This window comes from Trachypithecus francoisi, unplaced genomic scaffold, assembly GCF_009764315.1.
Source record: "Trachypithecus francoisi isolate TF-2019V2 unplaced genomic scaffold, Tfra_2.0 Lachesis_group20, whole genome shotgun sequence".
Taxonomy (NCBI): Eukaryota; Metazoa; Chordata; class Mammalia; order Primates; family Cercopithecidae; genus Trachypithecus; species Trachypithecus francoisi.
In genome coordinates, this window is record NW_022681466.1 from 15,034,330 (window position 1) to 15,051,660 (window position 17,331).

A 17,331-nucleotide genomic window follows, 5' to 3' on the forward strand; every position below is an offset into this window, starting at 1 on the left:
CGTGTTCAAGTGATTCTCCTGCCTCAGTCTCCTTAGTAGCTGGGATTACAGGCATGTGCCACCACGCCCGACTAATTTTGTATTTTTAGTAGAGACGGGGTTTCTCCATGTTGGTCAGGCTGGTCTCAAACTCCTGACCTCAGTGATCCATCTACCTCGGCCTCCCAAAGTGCTGGGATTACAGGCATGAGCCACAGCACCTGGCTTTTTTTTTTTTTGAGACAGGCTCTCACTCTGTTGTACAGGTTGGAGTGCAGTGGAGTGATCATGGCTCACTGCAAGCTTGAACTCCTAGACTAAAGCAATCCTGCCACCTCAGCCTCCTGAGTAGCTAGGACTACAGGCACATGCGACCATGCTTAGCTAAGTTTTGTATTTTTTTGTAAAGATAGGGTCTCACTATATTGCCCAGGCTGGCCTCAAACTCCTGGACCCATGCAATCCTCCTGCCTTGGCCTCCCAAAGTGCTGGTATCATGGGCATGAGCCACCACGCTCAGCCCCGAACATCTTTGATTATGCTTTTTTCTGTTTTTTTTTTTTTTATTTGTTCCCTACCTAGATTGCAATTCTGTGAGTTGAGCACACAGAGTGGTTATCTTCACTTGGTGTGATGCTTGATTGTTCCCAGAGTTCCTTCATCTACATTATTTCATTGAATGAGTAAAAGGGAGTGGGGGTGTGAGGACTAGGAGGAGGGTGAGGAGAGAGGAGACAAGGTGCTGTGGGCAGGCAGAAAAGGAGGCCGTTGTGCAGTGGAGCTGATGGGAGGGGCTTCCTGGGTGGAGGCTGAACCTTGCCTTTGAAGGACAAGCAGGATGTATGGGGTGGCCCACACAACATCATGGCACAGGTGGGACCTGGAGAGTTGAGTAGCCGAGGGGTTGTGGAGAGATCAGACTGGCCAAAGCCAAACCCTATGTTTGGGGAAACAGTGGCCAGAAAGATAATGGGCCACAGAGTTGAGACTGAGCCCATAAGCAGTGCAGAGCCAGCAGATGTCTTTGAGCTTGAGGTTGTCTTAAGTACATGATGTTTCAGGATTAGCTCAGCACCAGGGTGGGAGGTCAGAGAGAAGCTGGAAGTGGGTAAGACCAATGCCAGTGGAATAGATGTGAGGGAATTGCCCTAAACATCTGAAGGGGCCTTATAGACAGTAGTGTCTACACGGCTAGGGCTGGCTAGCCATCATCAGGCATGTGGTGGGAATTGGAGGACAGTCAGAAACTTTACCCCATAAATTGTATTTACCCTGTAGTTTGACCTGTGGGATTGGCAGCAAGACTGAGTTTTGGTTTTTGTTTTTTTGAGACAGAGTCTCGCTCTGTTGCCTAGGCTGCAGTGCAATGACGTGATCTTGCCTCACTGCAACCTCTTCCTCCAGGTTCAAGCAATTCTCTCATCTCAGCCTCCTGAGTAGCTGGGATTACAGGCATGTGCCACCACACCCGGCTAATTTTTGTATTTTTAATAGAGACAGGGTTTCACTATGTTGGCCAGGCTAGTCTTGAACTCCCAACTTCAACTGATCCACCTGCCTCGGCCTCCGAAAGTGCTGGGATTACAGGCGTGAGCCACCATGCCTGGCCGAGACTGTGCTGGGAGTACAGGCGTGAGCCACCATGCCTGGCCGAGACTTTTTGAGGGTATGTCTGATTTGTTTCTTTTTAATAATTGATCTGTAAGATTTTAATGATTAATGTACCTTCACATTTCATATCCTTCTTAATGGGAAATGCTTATGCAGAAATTGCTCTCCTGGGAATAAGGCTTCAAGCTGGCCAATGAGTCCAGTTTTGAGGTTCCTCTGGCTGCGTTTCACTCACAGTGCCTGAGTGCAGGCCCCAGTAAGGCCCCTTCCTCCTTCTTCAGACATCTGTTTCTACATCCCAGGGATCACATGGCCACTCTCCCTCTCCGTCTGAGGGAGACAGTGAAGCAAGCCTTTCAGAAGCCTGTCACTTGTCAGATTGTTGGCCCAGGCCAGGGTGGGGGTTCTGTACCAATGGCAGGATTTTCTTTTCTTTTTTTTTTTTTCATAAAGACACAGTCTTGTTATGTTGTACAAGCTGATCTCAAACTCCCAGGCTCAAGTGATCCTCTTGCCTCAGCGTTCCAAAATGCTGGGATTACAGGAATGAGCCACTGTGCCTGGCCAGTGGCTCATTCATTTAATGCCCAGCATCCACCATCTGCCCCTACTCTGCGGCTTCTGCCATCTAGAACTTGACCCCCAAGAGTCTGGGAGGAATGTGGAATTATACCCACCTCACTCATCTGAGAATTTAAACCCTGGGGGTGTATGAGGATCAAGCGTGTGTCCATGGTCTGATACCTGAACTTCTGCAGCCTCCTCTCCTGGGACTGCCTGACTTACACTTTACTCACCGACAACTTCAAGCTGCTGGTGATTGCTGCATTGACTTACCTCTGTGTCTTACCTTTTGCCATCCCCTCTACCCAGAATACCCTCTCCTTTTTCTTGGGCAGGTCTTGCTCACTGCTTTAGACTCAGCCCAGGCATCACGTCCTGGGCTGGACTAGGTGTCCCCCTGTGTTCCCGACGCATCTGCTGTGTGTCTGTCTCTGTCCTTGCATCCCTGTATTGTACTGAACTCTTCTGACTTCTTGTCTGTTTCCCCCAGTAGGCTGTAAGACCCTCAAAGGACAGTGTCTTCTTCCTCACTGTACTGCCAGCACTCGGCACAGGGCCCCACACCCAGCAGACCCAGTACATGCCCAGGAACTGCCACGCATAAGATCCTTGCTCTGCAGCTAGACAGGACACTCTGGGGCGAAGACTTTACTCAACATAAAGCCTCAGGCTGCCTCCAGTCATTGGATTTGGAGGCTCTTTGTTGGGTGCCTATAAGTGATTATATCTTTTTTTCTTAAGTATTTTGTCTGATATGAATATTACTTCTTTTGGTTAATATTGGCCTGGTACATCTCTTTCTATGTCTTTACTTCCAACTTTTCTGGATAATTTTGTTACGTTTCTTTTCATCAGCATCTAGCTGGATCTTTTAAAACCCTATCTGGTTTGCTGTTTTGTAACCTACTTACATGTACCGTGGTTTAATGACATGCTAATATTTTGCCTTAATTCTGCCATCTTGTTTTTTTTTATATTTATTGTCCTTTTTGCTTCTTTTTTCCTCCTTTCCTTGCCTTGTATCAAGTTGACAGCATTTTCTATTTTTCCTTCTTTACTCTTCTGGTCTGAATTGTATTTCTATTATTTTAGTCATTACTCAAATCAACATACATACTAACTGTAATTTTTTCTAGTAACATTTAAACGTTTTTGTACATAAAGTCCCCAAAAAGTCAAAGATCATATTACTTTTTACCCATCAAACAACCCATTTCACACATCTTCCTTATTATTGGTGTCTAGATTTTCATGTTTTATAATGATTTAAACTGGTCAGACATGGTGGCTTATGCCTGTAATCCCAGCACTTTGGGAGACTGAGGCAGGCAGATCAGCTGAGGTCAGGAGTTCGAAACCAGCCTGGCCAACATGGGGAAATCCCATCTCTACTAAAAATACACAAATTAGCCAAGGGTGATGGCACATGCCTGTAATCCCAGCTACTCAGGAGGCTGAGGCAGGAGAATCACTTGAATCGGAAGGCTGAGGTTGCAGTGAGCCAAGATTGCGCCACTGCACTCTAGCCTGGGCGACAGAGCGAGACTCCGTCTCAAAAAAAAAAAAAAAAAAGGCTGGGCGCGGTGGCTCACGCCTGTAATCCCAGCACTTTGGGAGGCCAAGGCGGGCAGATCACGAGGTCAGGGGATTGAGACCATCCTGGCTAACTCAGGGAAACCCCGTCTCCACTAAAAATACAAAAAATTAGCCGGGCGTGGTGGCAGGCGCCTGTAGTCCCAGCTACTTGGGAGGCTGAGGCAGGAGAATGGTGCGAACCCGGGAGGCGGAGCTTGCAGTGCGCTGAGATTCCACCACTGCACTCCAGACTGGGTGACAGAGCCAGACTCCGTCTCAAACAAACAAACAAAAAAAGATTTAAACCAATTTTTCGTATTCAACTGTTAATTACATTGACCAACCTATTGTTTGAGTTCCTGTGCCTACCATTGTTCCTTTTTTCTGGTTTACTTTTTTTCTTTGCAAAGCACATCCTTCAGTGGTTCTGTCAGTGAAGGCAGCGCCACCTTACTTAGAACTCCTGTTTGTGTATATGTGTATTAGATGTGGACTTGTTTGATTGTTTCAAGAAAATGAAATGACTTGTTAAAACCACCAAGTTAAGTCATAACACCCCAGGAGGATTTAGTGGTGTAACTGAACTAAAAGTCTGACAAATTGATGGCTGATTCAGCCCTGACTGATGAGACTCCTCATCAGTAAGGGATCTTCTTCTGCTTCCTGTCTATATGGGCTAAGAAATTATTACCAACAGTAGATGGGCAGATGCTAGGGGTAGTAATATCCACATGGGTAGTAATACTGCTCAGTTCCTGGATGTTCTACATGCCTCTGCCAACCAGATATTCTAGGAAGGAACTGGAGATCCTTGGGTCCCAAGAGAATGGGCCAAGAGTGTCCTGGCTTGAGCCCTAACTCCATGTTGGATGCTCTAACCGTATAAATTGAGCCTCATTTATTCCTGTAGGTAATGTACCTCTCTAAGCCTTAATTTCTTCATCTGTAAAATTAGAGATAATATTGCCAACCTTGCAGGGTTAGTGTGGAATGCATCAACAAGGCAGTTCCTGGCACCATGCCCCGTACACAGAAAACATTTATGGACGGTGGTGGCTATTCCATTCCCTGGCACTTGGGAGACACTCATTGAATATTTATGGAGTGGATGCAGAAGCTTACCATAAAAGGCTTCATTGAGTAGATAGGCCTTAAAGCATAGGTGAGATCTGGGCAGACATTGATAAGGGAGGAAGACAAGCAGCCACTCCTTATGGGAGGAACAGGGTGGGCAGAAGAAGGGAATCAGGCTTGCCCAGTGCTGCCCTGCTCAGGCAAGTGAAGGGATCAGTCTGGAACAAACTGGGGGAAGGGCTGCAGGAAAGGCAGAAAGAGGAGTCAGGGTGAGCATGTATGGGGACTTCTGGGTCTGCCTCGCCAGATGGCTGTTTTGCCAGGCCAGCTTGCTCTGCCTGATACTTGCCCTTGGTTCCCTCTTTTTTTGTGTTTTTTTTCCCTTTCTCTCTTTTTTTTTTTTCTTTTTAGACAGGGTCTTGCTCCATTGCCCAGACTGGAGTGCAGTGGTGCAGCCTCAACCTCCCGGACTCAAGCAGTCCTCCTGCTTCAGGCTCCCAAGTAGCTAGGACTATAGGCATGTGCCACCATGCCTGGCTAATTTTTAAATTTTCTGTAGAGATGAAGTCTCACTACGTTGCCCAGGCTAGTGTCAAACTCCTGGCCTCAAGTGATCCTCCTGCCTTGGCCTCCCAAAGTACTGAGATTACAGGTGTGAGCCACCGCGCCCAGCCCAGCCCCTCACTTTGATAGGCAGAGGTTTGCCTATTGTGGCCTGGTGGCCAGGCAAGCTGGAGGCTTAAAAGAGGAAGTCGGGAGAAGATTGGTTTTCAACCAATATCTTATTAAGGAAGTTGAGTCATTCTACTTCTGCTATTTATCCCCTCTGGGCATTCAGAGAAGGACAAGTTTTACTTCCAGATGAAATAGTCATGAGAGGGATTTGCCTTGGCCCCTTGTAGACATTTTCAAGATGGCTCTGTAAGACAGATGTTTATTTCCCTTTCGTGTGTGGAGAATCAAGGCTCCAAGTGTTGCATGAACTAGGTAAGGCTCAAGATACCTTGGCTATATGGTGCTGAAACAGAGAAGTCCCATCGTCTCAGTGATGGCTTTTAGTAGCCTGGTGACAGACAAGGGAATGAACATTCATTTAGCCCCTTCTGTTGGCCAGGCAACCTGATCGGCATTTCATGTACTCTTCTTCATTCGGTCCTGGAAACAGCTCTGAAGAAGCTAAGAGAAGAAACTCAGAGAAGTTAAGTGGCTAGCTCAAGGTTTAGATGTCGGCTTAGGAGGCAGCAGTCTGGGTTCAACCCCACCTCTGCAACCTGCAACTGCGTAATTTTTAGTGTGCTACTAAACTTCCCTAAGCCATATCTTCATGTCTGAAAATGAAATGACGGTAGGTGATTTGTAAATAGCGACAGTTAGTGTTCTGAATTGGAGTTGTCTGGCCCTCAGAGAATCCTGACAGATGGGCTACATTCTCAGAACTAGAAGGAACCTCAAAAGATTTCCTAGGCCGCTGGTTTCCAAACTCTTTTCTTGGAGAACTAGGATTTTGTAGAGGTCCTTGGTGGATGAAGGGACACTGAGCATGTGGAGCTCCTTCAGCCAGGGCAGCAGTTTCAAATGTGAGTTACATGCCAGTTCCATGCATCTGGTTCTTTTAGTTATTGGGAGTTGAGGTATGATTTCATTTGACAAAAATGGTCCCACTGATCTTAAAAAAAAAAAAAAAATAGTTAAGGCTAGAACCCCTAACTTCTGGTTCCCAGTCTGACATTTTTACTATGCTGTACTTGCTAAAACAGGGAACTGAAATATGATATATTCTTTAAAAGGTTATCATCTTTGAAGATTAACATTTAAAACATTGCTTTTGTACCTTCCAGTGAATCAAAAATTTGTTTACTGTAAACCTCATTCCTGCCCTAGAATCCTAGGAACAGAAATTTTGCTGTCAGAGAAAACACTGCTCTCATCACTTCAGAACAGCACTATCCAATAGAACTTGCTGCAATGATGGACATGTTCTCTGTCTGTACTGTTGAGTATGGTAGCTAGTGTAACAGAGGAACTGATTTTAAAATTTTACCTCATTTTAATTAAATGTAAATAGCCACATGGTGCTAGTGGCTACCACTTTGGACAGTGTCGCCTTGAGTACAGAGCAGGGGTCAGGTGGCAGTCCCTGGTCCTTTGGCATCAGAATCATCCAGAGAACTTGTCAAAAGTACAGATTCTGGGCCTAATGCCCAGTGACTCTGGTTCAGCAGGCCTAGGAGGAATGCATTTAAATAACTTATCTGGTTATTCTAATCTGTGGTCAGATTGGAAACTGCTGCATTGGAGAGCTCTTCCTTGGAGTGGAAGAATAGAGCCAGAATCAGGCATTTAGCCTGGCCCTGATCTTCTAGGGAGACTAGAGCAACCTTCTGAGGAATGGGAGATCCTTGGAGAATCTGTCGAAAGCTGTGGACCAAGTCTTCCCTGGAAAAATGCAAATTATATTTTCCTCCCTGAATCCATCCTTGAACCCAGATTAAGAACTCTTCATACAGCTATGCCCAGGCGTTGATCTGGTACCATCTAGATCATTCCTATCCCCCAGGCTTCGCCAGGAGGTCACTGAGGCATCACAGAAGAAAGAACCAACAGTGTCTATGCATCAGGCCTCAAAGAATATGGAGTGAATTCTGCTCCGTTCTTTTCCTCTTCTGATTTCATGGGCTTATGGGTGAGCTATGTGGGTTTGACTGTTGCCACTACTCGTGTCCTCAACTCTTATGCAGAGAGCAGAGGACCCAATACATTTGGGGCCTGAATGAAGCTGGGGAGAGTGTCTAGTCTGAGGAATGGATCAGGAGTTGGACTTGCCTTCAAAGGCAGAGACATAACTGGCTCCCACTTTGTCTTCCCCACACACTGCAGGAGGGAGAAGGGGCATAGCAGCAGAGCCATGAGCTGGGGTGACAGCCAGAGGCCAAAGTCCAGGGCTGGGAAGGCCCCCTAGCCAGTAGTCCTGGGCTTAATACAGAACCATGATTTTTGTAGACGAGAGCACAGATAGAATTAGGGAAGGAGAGAGGGAGCAAGTGCATATGTATGTGTATGTGTCTGTGTGTGCATGTGTATATGTGCATGTGTGTCTGTGTGGGAGGTGTTTGGGGAGAGCCACTGTCAGGCCAGAGTGTCCCAAGAATAGCCTCTTGAACTTGGAGGCTGTCAGTGAGGGTCTGAGTCATGGTGATGTGGCACAGAAAAGCCAGCCACAGGAGGAGCTTTACAGCTCCCAGGCCGTGATTTGTGCCCCTGGGAGGTGAGGGTCAGCCTGTTTTCCCCATGCCCTTCACAAGTTCAGCTGCCATCTGCTGGGTCAGCTTCTCAACAGCCTCCTTGTTACTGTCTGCCTGCCAGGCTGTTGGATGAGTCATCAGGGAACTGCAGAGGAGGCTCTGAGCATGGCTGCTTCAGCCTCAGCTTCCACTTCTCTGGGAAGAGGGGAGCCTGGTGTGCTCACAGAGGGGCGACTAAGGCCCTGGACAGCTGCCTACCCAACACCAATATGAAAGGACAACTCTGGGACTCGGGATGCCCTGCACCCTCTCTGGAGGAGTTCTAGCTCAGGATGACCTATCCAGAAGCCTCCGTTGGGCAATGCCAGGCAGGGACAGGCTATCAGAGCCCCTACACAGCCAGATCTCTAATAGCCACGCACCCTCAGAGCAGCAGCTATACCACCTGGCCTCATTTTTCTCATTCATCAGGCAGGACTCTCTCTTCCTCCTCAGCATTCAGGATCATCGTGTCGCCAAAGGTTATGGAAAAGCAATCTTTGTCCTTTGAGTCCCTCATTCAGCCAGCGTCAGTTGCCTGGTCTGTGGCCCCCATGCTGTACACTGGGGAGGCACTGTGTGCAGGGCCCCACCTCTGCCCTCAGGAGCCCCTTCACTCCAGCAGGAAGCCCCAGGGCTTCTTGACCAGGGAGGACCTTCGTGTCCCCTTTTGCATTCGCCTGTAACCCGGGAGCTTGGGGAGTGGGCATCATAGCCTAAAGAACCTAGGGTCTGGGTCCTGACCATGCCCTGTCACACGTGGGTTGGGTGACCTTGGGCAAGTCTCCACTGAATCAGGCCTCAGCTTCTTCAGCTAGAAATGAGGTCAAGGTCGCGTCGAGCTCCCAGCGGGCACTCCCTACTGCTGTTAGGGTTGGAGACTTTTTGGTCTGTTCTTAAGATCTCGTTTCCCCTGGTAAAGAGGCTGAGAAAGGTGGGATCGGCTCTGCGCTTAGGTCAGTTTCTTTTCTGGAGGTCGAGTCGGGTGGGGAGATGTGAGGTGGGATGAAAGTACCGTTACAAGAGGTATAGCCAGCCTTGAAGGGCTTTTACCTAATTGGATTCAGAACACCCTTTAGACTTTTTTTTTTTTTTTCTTTTAGAGACAGGGTCTTGTTCTGTCACTCAGGCTGGAGAATGCAATGGTGCAATCTCAACTCACTACAGCCTCAACCTCCTGGGTTCAAGCATTCCTCCCACTGCAGACTCTAGAGTTGCTGGGACTACGGCACATGCCACCACCCCAGCTGATTTTTTGTATTTTTGTAGAGACGGGGTTCCACCATGTTGCCCAGGCTGATCTTGAACTCCTGGGCTCCAGTAATCCTCCTGCCTCATTCTCCCAAAGTGCTGGGATTTTAGGCATGGGCCACCGTGCCCAGCCCCCTCAGATTTCTTAAGATCCTCAGGTAACAGTGAGGCCACCCGTTCGGCCTCCTCAGCATCTGGTGTTTGGAACCAAATCCAGGCATCCTTGCGGGAAGCTGGAGCTGCTCCGAGTTCAGAGCTAGGAGACTCTTGAAGACAGAGATGCAAGGGACTAATCAATGGTGAACAACAAACCCCACCACACACCCCAGCCAAGCTGGCAGAACCTTTCAGAGCCATCGAGGTGGGAAGACCAGTGAGGCAGATTCAGAAGGAGAAAGGCTTCAACTTAGTACCTCAGTTTCCCACCATCTCATTCAGTCCTCAGGCCTCACAGGGCAAAAGGCCAGAGGCCTTAGAGCTCAGCTTCAGGTGGTGTGCCTGTCTGCCCCAGAAGCAGAGTCGTGATCCAGGGTTCACAGAGTTACCGCAAGGAAGATGATTTCTGTTAGTAGCAGCTTTAAGACAAACCTACCATCAGAGAGCAGTTATTAAAAATCTCTCTGCATTTGGGACCTTCTCAGGCTGTTTCTAAGGCAAGTCATGCCTGAGAGGGGTCCTGCCCTTTAAAAACTCCCAGTCTTTAAAAAGGTTTCCAAATGGTAACAGTCTCAAATCAGTGCTCTTCTCTTTTTTGCCAATTCCAGTCTGCAGGCTGTTTGCACAGGTTGTTGGCAACTTGGTTTGCTCTTCTTTGCAGCTTCCTAGGGCTGGGCAAGACAGAACCCAGAGAGACGTGAATTCTTGTGCTTTATTCTTTATTTCTAGAGGTATAGGTTGGTGTTAGGGCCTTTAGTATAAATTCTACTCCTGATGTTGCCTGAACGAAAAGTGATACCTAGAAGTTTTCAGCCAATGAGTCTGGACATTAGAGGAGGAAGCATGTTAGTTCCTTCTGGAGAGCCACAAACAGACGCATTGGGCAAGGAACCACGTGCTGAGCACCATTTGCATGCTGAGTTTTAGACTTTGTAGGACACACACACACACACACACACACACACATACATCTACCTCCTACTAGGGAACAGAATAGAACCTTGCTTCTCTCCACTTGGAGAAAGTCGCTGTGGATGGTGTATGTCAACGGGTCCTCTCCAAAGGCTTATGTGGGGTCGGTGAGGCCGTGGTTTTGGAGTTTGGGATTCACCGCCCTGTCCTGGGGAAAGTTTGCCATAAAACAAACAACAGAAAAAGATTCAGCCACCATAAAGGCAAGAAAGAGGCGACCCAGACATTTGTGCCACAGCTGTCCTAGAGGGAGTTGGCTGGCATCCTTGCTGGACGCAGTGGAAGAAGCTGTTTATGTTGTGGTGCTGGGAGGACCGGGGGCCTGTGCCATGTGGAACATGTGTAGATGTTGAGAGGTTGACTCTGTTACCACTGAGGATGTTTGGAGGATGAGTGTGGGTGGCAGAGGCACACATAAAGAGGCAGAGACCCTTTGCCCCTGCCTTTCTCCCCGACCCAAGCTGACCTGTGTTCTCCCAGGTCTGGGATTCTAAGTGACCTACTCTGTGTTTGGTCTCTCTCAGGGTGAGCACAAGCCTGGGAGATGGCAGTGATGGAAATGGCCTGCCCAGGCGCCCCTGGCTCAGCAGTGGGGCAGCAGAAGGAACTCCCCAAAGCCAAGGAGAAGATGCCGCCACTGGGGAAGAAACAGAGCTCCGTCTGCAAGCTTGAGGCCGTGGAGAAGAGCCCTGTGTTCTGCGGAAAGTGGGAGATCCTGAACGACGTGATTACCAAGGGCACAGCCAAGGAAGGCTCTGAGGCAGGGCCAGCTGCCATCTCTATCATCGCCCAGGCTGAGTGTAGGGGCCTGGGGTTGTTGTGGGCACAGGGCAGGTGGGTGGGCCTGCAGGTGGGTAGCTGGGCCCAGGGGTTCCCTATGGAGGAGAGAGGTCCGTGCCACTACTAGATAAGATTCTCACGAGACACAACCAGAGGTCTATGCCGAGAATCATGGAAGGTGGGGTTGTAAAAGTGCACAGATGGTGAATGTGGCAAGGGGAGGCTGTGTCCATCATGACTGGAGCAGGGGAAGAGAGGTAACAGACAGCGCTCGGGACCCTGCAGAATCATCAAGCAGGCCGTCAACCTTCTGCTGTGACCTTGAGCAGCCCCAGTATCTGGAGAGGCTCCAGACAGGAAAGGCCAGGTCTCCTGGAAAGCCCCAGTGGGGCCTGTAGGGCCTTCACCATCTTCCACCTAGAGATGGCCCCACCCCCAGGAATGAGCACTGTGCTCTTGAGCCTGCTGGGCCAGTCCTGGGGGGCAGGCCATGGCAGGGTGAGGCCTGGTCTGGTCCTTTCTGCTTCTACTTATGATACCTTATGATGACTAGTAATGGTGGCTTCCCTTGGAGACAGAAACTCCCACGAGGCCTGGGTAGGGCCAGGAGTCCTCTCTCTCCAACACCTTCCCTCAACCCGGGAGGCTTCTTGGAGTGGAACCTGGAGAGCTAGACAGCCGTGCTGGCGTTTCTCCACACGCACACATCCTGCCCTCGTCCCCCACTTCCTCCTGGTTGGTTTTTGAGGAGACATGAGAGAATAAAAACTAAAATGCAGTGAGTGACATAATTAAAAAAAAAATACACACACATATATCCACACTTATATGTACATACGTATATAAATACCTAATAGCGGGTATTTACTGAGCTGTTTTTCCTATGAGCCAGGCACTGTGTTGACCGTTTTCTGGAGATCACCTCACTTCAGCTTCACAGGATGTGAGGCAGGCACCCTATGATCCCCATATTACAGGCATGGCTATTTCATAGCAGGTGGCTGAGGCCATGGTCTGCTCTTGACCATAAGCTGAGAAGCTGGGGAGACAGTGCGGGAAGGAGGCATTGGTGGGGAGGTGACTGCCAGACAGGGGTTGTCTGGAAAGGAGGGGAAGGAGAGGCGCCAGAGGGGGTCTCTGTAAAATGTCTCTCCCCTAAGTGCTGAATTCCTATTTTTTCTCCACTCTGCTAATCTAACTCCTTTTGCTTTAGGTGAGAATAGCCAGGAGTTCAGCCCCACCTTTTCAGAACGCATTTTCATCGCTGGTTCCAAACAGTACAGGTAAGCAGCGGAGACAAACCTGAGTGGGAAGGCGGGGACTGGACCCAGCGTCCTCGTCCCCAGCGCTTGCCTGGGCCACTCCTGCTGACCCCGGGCTCCCTCCCTCAGCACCTGTGGTTCAGCTCCTGGAACTCGCCCAGGCTTTCCTGGCTGAGCCGCTCTCTCAGCCAAATAAGCTTTTCAAAGGCTTTTCACAGCTTGTGGCTGACTGCCTCTGGGCCACATCAACTTGACGTTTTATTTTTATTCTCCTCAGAGTCCTTAATGCACCTCCTCGTTTCCCATCAACAGGGAGGGTACTGGGAACAGAAGCTGCTTCCCACTCTTGCGTGACCGTGAGCACAGTTCGGGTTGGTCAGGGGGCCTTCTACTGTCCTCTATGTGAGAAACCTGCTGGCGCCTTTTCTCCTGGGAGATGCACCAAGTAGGGATGCAGGCGGTAGAAAAGGAGGGGACAGATAGACTTGGTGGCCTGGTAGAAAGGAAGCCAGGGTGGGGCTCAGTCTGTTCCCAGGCTCTGCATTCCCCCACAGATGATTTTTTGAAACAAGAGTTCAAGCGCCGGGCGTGATGGCTCTCGCCTGTAATCCCAGCACTTTGGGAGGCTGAGGTGGGTGGATCACGAGGTCAGGAGATCGAGACCATCCTGACCAACATGGTGAAACTCCGTCTCTACTAAAAATACAAAAATTAGCTAGGCATGGTAGTGCATGCCTGTAATCTGAGCTACTCGGGAGGCTGAGGGAGGAGAATCACTTGAATCCGGGAGTTGGAGGTTGCAGTGAGCCAAGATCACACCACTGCACTCCAGCCTGGTGACAGAGTGAGATTCTGTCTGGGAAAAATAAAAAACAAGAGTTCAAGCTCCCTCCCCTATCACCAGGCAGGTTTTTGTATCACTGGAGTTTGGAACCTGCTAGTGATAAGATTGTGGGGAGGGCAGCTGCCTTGGAACCAAGAAAGGCTTAGAATTTGGTGGGATTCCTTCTGCTGTCCTGGGTGCCTTTTGGCCCAGAGTAGGAGCCTTTGATAGACATACTTTCAGCTGTCCAAGAGAAGCCTGTAGGCTTCCAGTGGTCCCCAGGACTGCCATGAGTCTGCCTCCTCTGTGGGGACAGAAGATGAGGCCAAGGGAGGGTGGCTGAGGCCATGATCTCCTCCACAGCTGTTGCAGCAACCCATCTGTTGCCAGGTCCTTTCATACTTGGCAGGGACCCCAGTCCAGTTAGAGCCATGGCAGTGATGAGCCCCGAGGCCAGCAGAGAAGGGCAGATTCCCCGGTACCAGGCAGCAGCCCAGGGTGTCACCTTCAACAGCAGCCAGGGACCCCCAAGAACCGTGAGAGTGGAGGTGACCAGCCTTACCTGTTCCTCCATCCAGAGGCAACAGAAACAAGCTCTGCTCAGTCAGAGCTGAGAGGCCTGCCATGAGCCTGGCCCCCTCCTGGGAACTCTCCAAGGGCAGCTGACCTTGGAGAGCAGTGAGCAAACCGTGTCTGCTCCCCCGACTCTCCCCAAGAAATACTGAGTCTGTACCCCATCACCATAGTAACAAGCACAGCTTCTTGGCAACTTGCCTTGGGGCCAGACACTGAGCTGGGCTTTTTAAATGAACTAAATTATTGAAACCTCATTTCCACCCTGCATGGCAGAAAATACCAAACCCATTTTATAAGTGAGAAAACTGAGGTTCCTTGGGATTTAGAAACTTGGCCGCATTCACACAAGTAATGGCAAGCTGGGATTTGACCTTGGATCTACAGGAGTCCAGATACAAGTGTCTGGGCCATTGCATCTTCCTGCCTCCTCGTGCTCAATATGCAAATCTGTCCCTTTTTTGACAGCCAGTCTGAGAGTCTTGATCAGATCCCCAACAATGTGGCCCATGCTACCGAGGGCAAAATGGCCCGTGTGTGTTGGAAGGGAAAGCGTCGTAGCAAAGCCCGGAAGAAACGGAAGAAGAAGAGCTCAAAGTCCCTGGCTCATGCAGGAGTGGCCTTGGCCAAACCCCTCCCCAGGACCCCTGAGCAGGAGAGCTGCACCATCCCAGTACAGGTGAGACCCTCCACCCACTGCCCAGACCGCAGGTTCATGAGGCCTTGGAACTGGAGCCTGTGCCTTGGCCCTGGCCCTCTGTGCTGACAGCTGTGTTTCTCCCAACAGGAGGATGAGTCTCCACTCGGCACCCCGTATGTGAGAAACACCCCACAGTTCACCAAGCCTCTGAAGGAACCAGGCCTTGGTCAACTCTGTTTTAAGCAGCTTGGCGAGGGCCTGCGACCAGCTCTGCCTCGATCGGAACTCCACAAACTGATCAGCCCCTTGCAATGTCTGAACCACGTGTGGAAACTGCACCACCCCCAGGATGGAGGCCCCCTGCCCCTGCCCACGCACCCCTTCCCCTATAGCAGACTGCCTCATCCCTTCCCATTCCACCCTCTCCAGCCCTGGAAACCTCACCCCCTAGAGTCCTTCCTGGGCAAACTGGCCTGTGTAGACAGCCAGCAACCCTTGCCTCACCCACACCTGAGCAAACTGGCCTGTGTAGACAGTCCAAAGCCCCTGCCTGGCCCACACCTGGAGCCCAGCTGCCCGTCTCGTGGTGCCCATGAGAAGTTTTCTGTCGAGGAATACCTGGTGCATGCTCTGCAAGGCAGCGTGAGCTCAGGCGAGGCCCACAGCCTGACCAGCCTGGCCAAGACCTGGGCAGCAGGGGGCTCCAGACCCCGGGAGCCCAGCCCCAAAACTGAGGACAGTGAGGGCGTCCTGCTCACTGAGGTAACTAATCCCCCAGCACCTGTATACGTCCCTCCACCAGCAACCTGGGGGATGCTTTTCTCTCTTTATCAGAGTCACTCTTATCTGTGGTGACAAATCAAACAGTAGGATAGTGCTTACTGTGGATGAAAAGTGTCATCTCTTACGCTGCCAACCTCACTTTTCACAGCTTTTTAGCGTCTTCTGTTCTGAGTCCTTCTGGTTGGTCACCTCCTGCTTGCTAAATGTGGGCACTGCATGAATAATACACATGCTGAGGACAAGGAGAATCAGCCAGGAGCCACTGGAGATGTTATCATGGCCCCCAGAGACGGAAGATGAGGATGGGACCTGTTTTCACCACCCACCTCCTTCCCTTTTTCCTCTTGCTCACTTCCCAAATAAGTGTATAACTTTAAATGATTTTATCAAACTTTGATTTCTGGGTTTTATTCCATCCATCCACTTTTTTTTTTTTTTTTAATAAATGTGTTTTTTGAGACAGAGTCTCACTCTGTCACCCAGGCTAGAGTACAGTGGTACAATCATAGCTCACTACAGCCTCCATCTCCCGAGTTCAAGCAATCCTCCTTCCTCAGCTCCCCGAGTAGCTGGGACTACAAGCATGTACCACCACGCCCAGCTATTTTCTTTTTTTAGTAGAGATGAGGTCTTGCTGTGTTGCCCAGGCTGGTCTCAAACTCCTGGGCTAAAGCAATCCTCACACATTGGCCTCCAAAAGTGCTGGGATTATAGGTGTGAGCCACTGCACCGTCTTATTCCATCCACTTTTTAATTTTTTAATTTTTTGTTTTGTTTTGTTTTGAGACAGAGTCTTACTCTGTTGCCCAGGCTGGAGTGCAGTGGCACTATATCAGCTCACTGCAACCTCCCCCTTCCGGGTCCAAGTGATTCTCCCACCTTAGCCTCCTGAGTAGCTGGGACTACAGGTATGCACCACCATGCTGAGCTAATTTTGTATTTTTTGGTAGAGACAGGGTTTCACCATGTTGGCCGGGCTGGTCTCAAACTCCTGACCTTGAGTGATCCGCCCACCTTGGCCTCCCAAAGTGCTGGGATTACAGGTGTGAGCCACCATGCCCGGCCCCTCCATCCACTTTTAACATCATCCTTGACCCCGGCCCCTCTTCACTGTTCCTCCCTTCCCTCCACCTAGCTCCTGAGTTTTGTTTTTTCGTTGTCAAGGTGATTGGCAGTTCTGTTTCTGTTTCACCATCACAAGTCTGGGATGTTTTTCATCACAAGGATCAGTGGCCGTAGCCCATGAACCCCTCCTTCGCCTTCACCTCATTCCTCTACCCCCTCTCTGGTGCTGCCTGGCCCAGATCCCTGTCTTCGCCCCAGGGCTGCCTGGTTGTGAGGGCTCAGCTCAGCAGCCTGGCAAGGTCACTAGCTGGAGGGCCTTCCTCATTGTAGCCCTGTAGCCCTCTGCTGCCCTGGCCACTAAAACTGGCCTCTCTCTCCTGCCAACCCCAGAAACTCAAGCCAGTGGATTATGAGTACCGAGAAGAAGTCCACTGGGCCACACACCAGCCCCGCCTGGGCAGAGGCTCCTTCGGAGAGGTGCACAGGATGGAGGACAAGCAGACTGGCTTCCAGTGCGCTGTCAAAAAGGTATGCCAGGGCTCAGGGGCTGAGTGAAGAGGGAAGCCAGGAAGGGGGCCTGGTGTGTTCCCTCTGCTTTCTGTCAAGGACAGTCGCAGGGTGACTGTGGGTCTGACTTGTGAACAGAACTTGGCTGTCACTGGCCACCTGAGGTTGGCTGGAACTGGAAGGGAGCAGCCTGTCATGTGTCCTGGCCTGGCCGCTGCCCTTGGCATGTGTGTATGTGAGAGGCAGTGTGAGACGATGCACGCGGCCTCGGTGTCTCAATATAGCCAGGGCCCTGAGGGGCAAGTCCCAACATGGAAGATGGTTGGAGCGTCATGAAATTCACACTGAGGTAAAACCCCTGAACCACATAGGGGGCCGCCTCCCACCTGGGCCAGATGATGGGGAAAGCAGTAGTCTCCACCTGTCAGGCGCTTC

At 50.3% G+C, this 17,331-nt stretch overlaps 1 protein-coding gene across 2 annotated transcripts in view; it reads left to right on the forward strand.

Moving 5' to 3' along the window:
• The window catches only part of MAP3K14 (mitogen-activated protein kinase kinase kinase 14), a 53,962-nt gene that overhangs the window by 15,941 nt on the left and 20,690 nt on the right, over positions 1–17,331 (forward strand). For both annotated transcript variants that reach the window (XM_033182666.1, XM_033182667.1), the window contains exons 2-6: positions 10,988–11,263; positions 12,457–12,526; positions 14,370–14,580; positions 14,689–15,303; positions 16,780–16,917. In XM_033182666.1, the coding sequence (XP_033038557.1) occupies positions 11,008–11,263; positions 12,457–12,526; positions 14,370–14,580; positions 14,689–15,303; positions 16,780–16,917 (1,290 nt within the window). In that variant the 5' untranslated portion in view covers positions 10,988–11,007. The remainder of the gene's footprint in view (positions 1–10,987; positions 11,264–12,456; positions 12,527–14,369; positions 14,581–14,688; positions 15,304–16,779; positions 16,918–17,331) is intronic.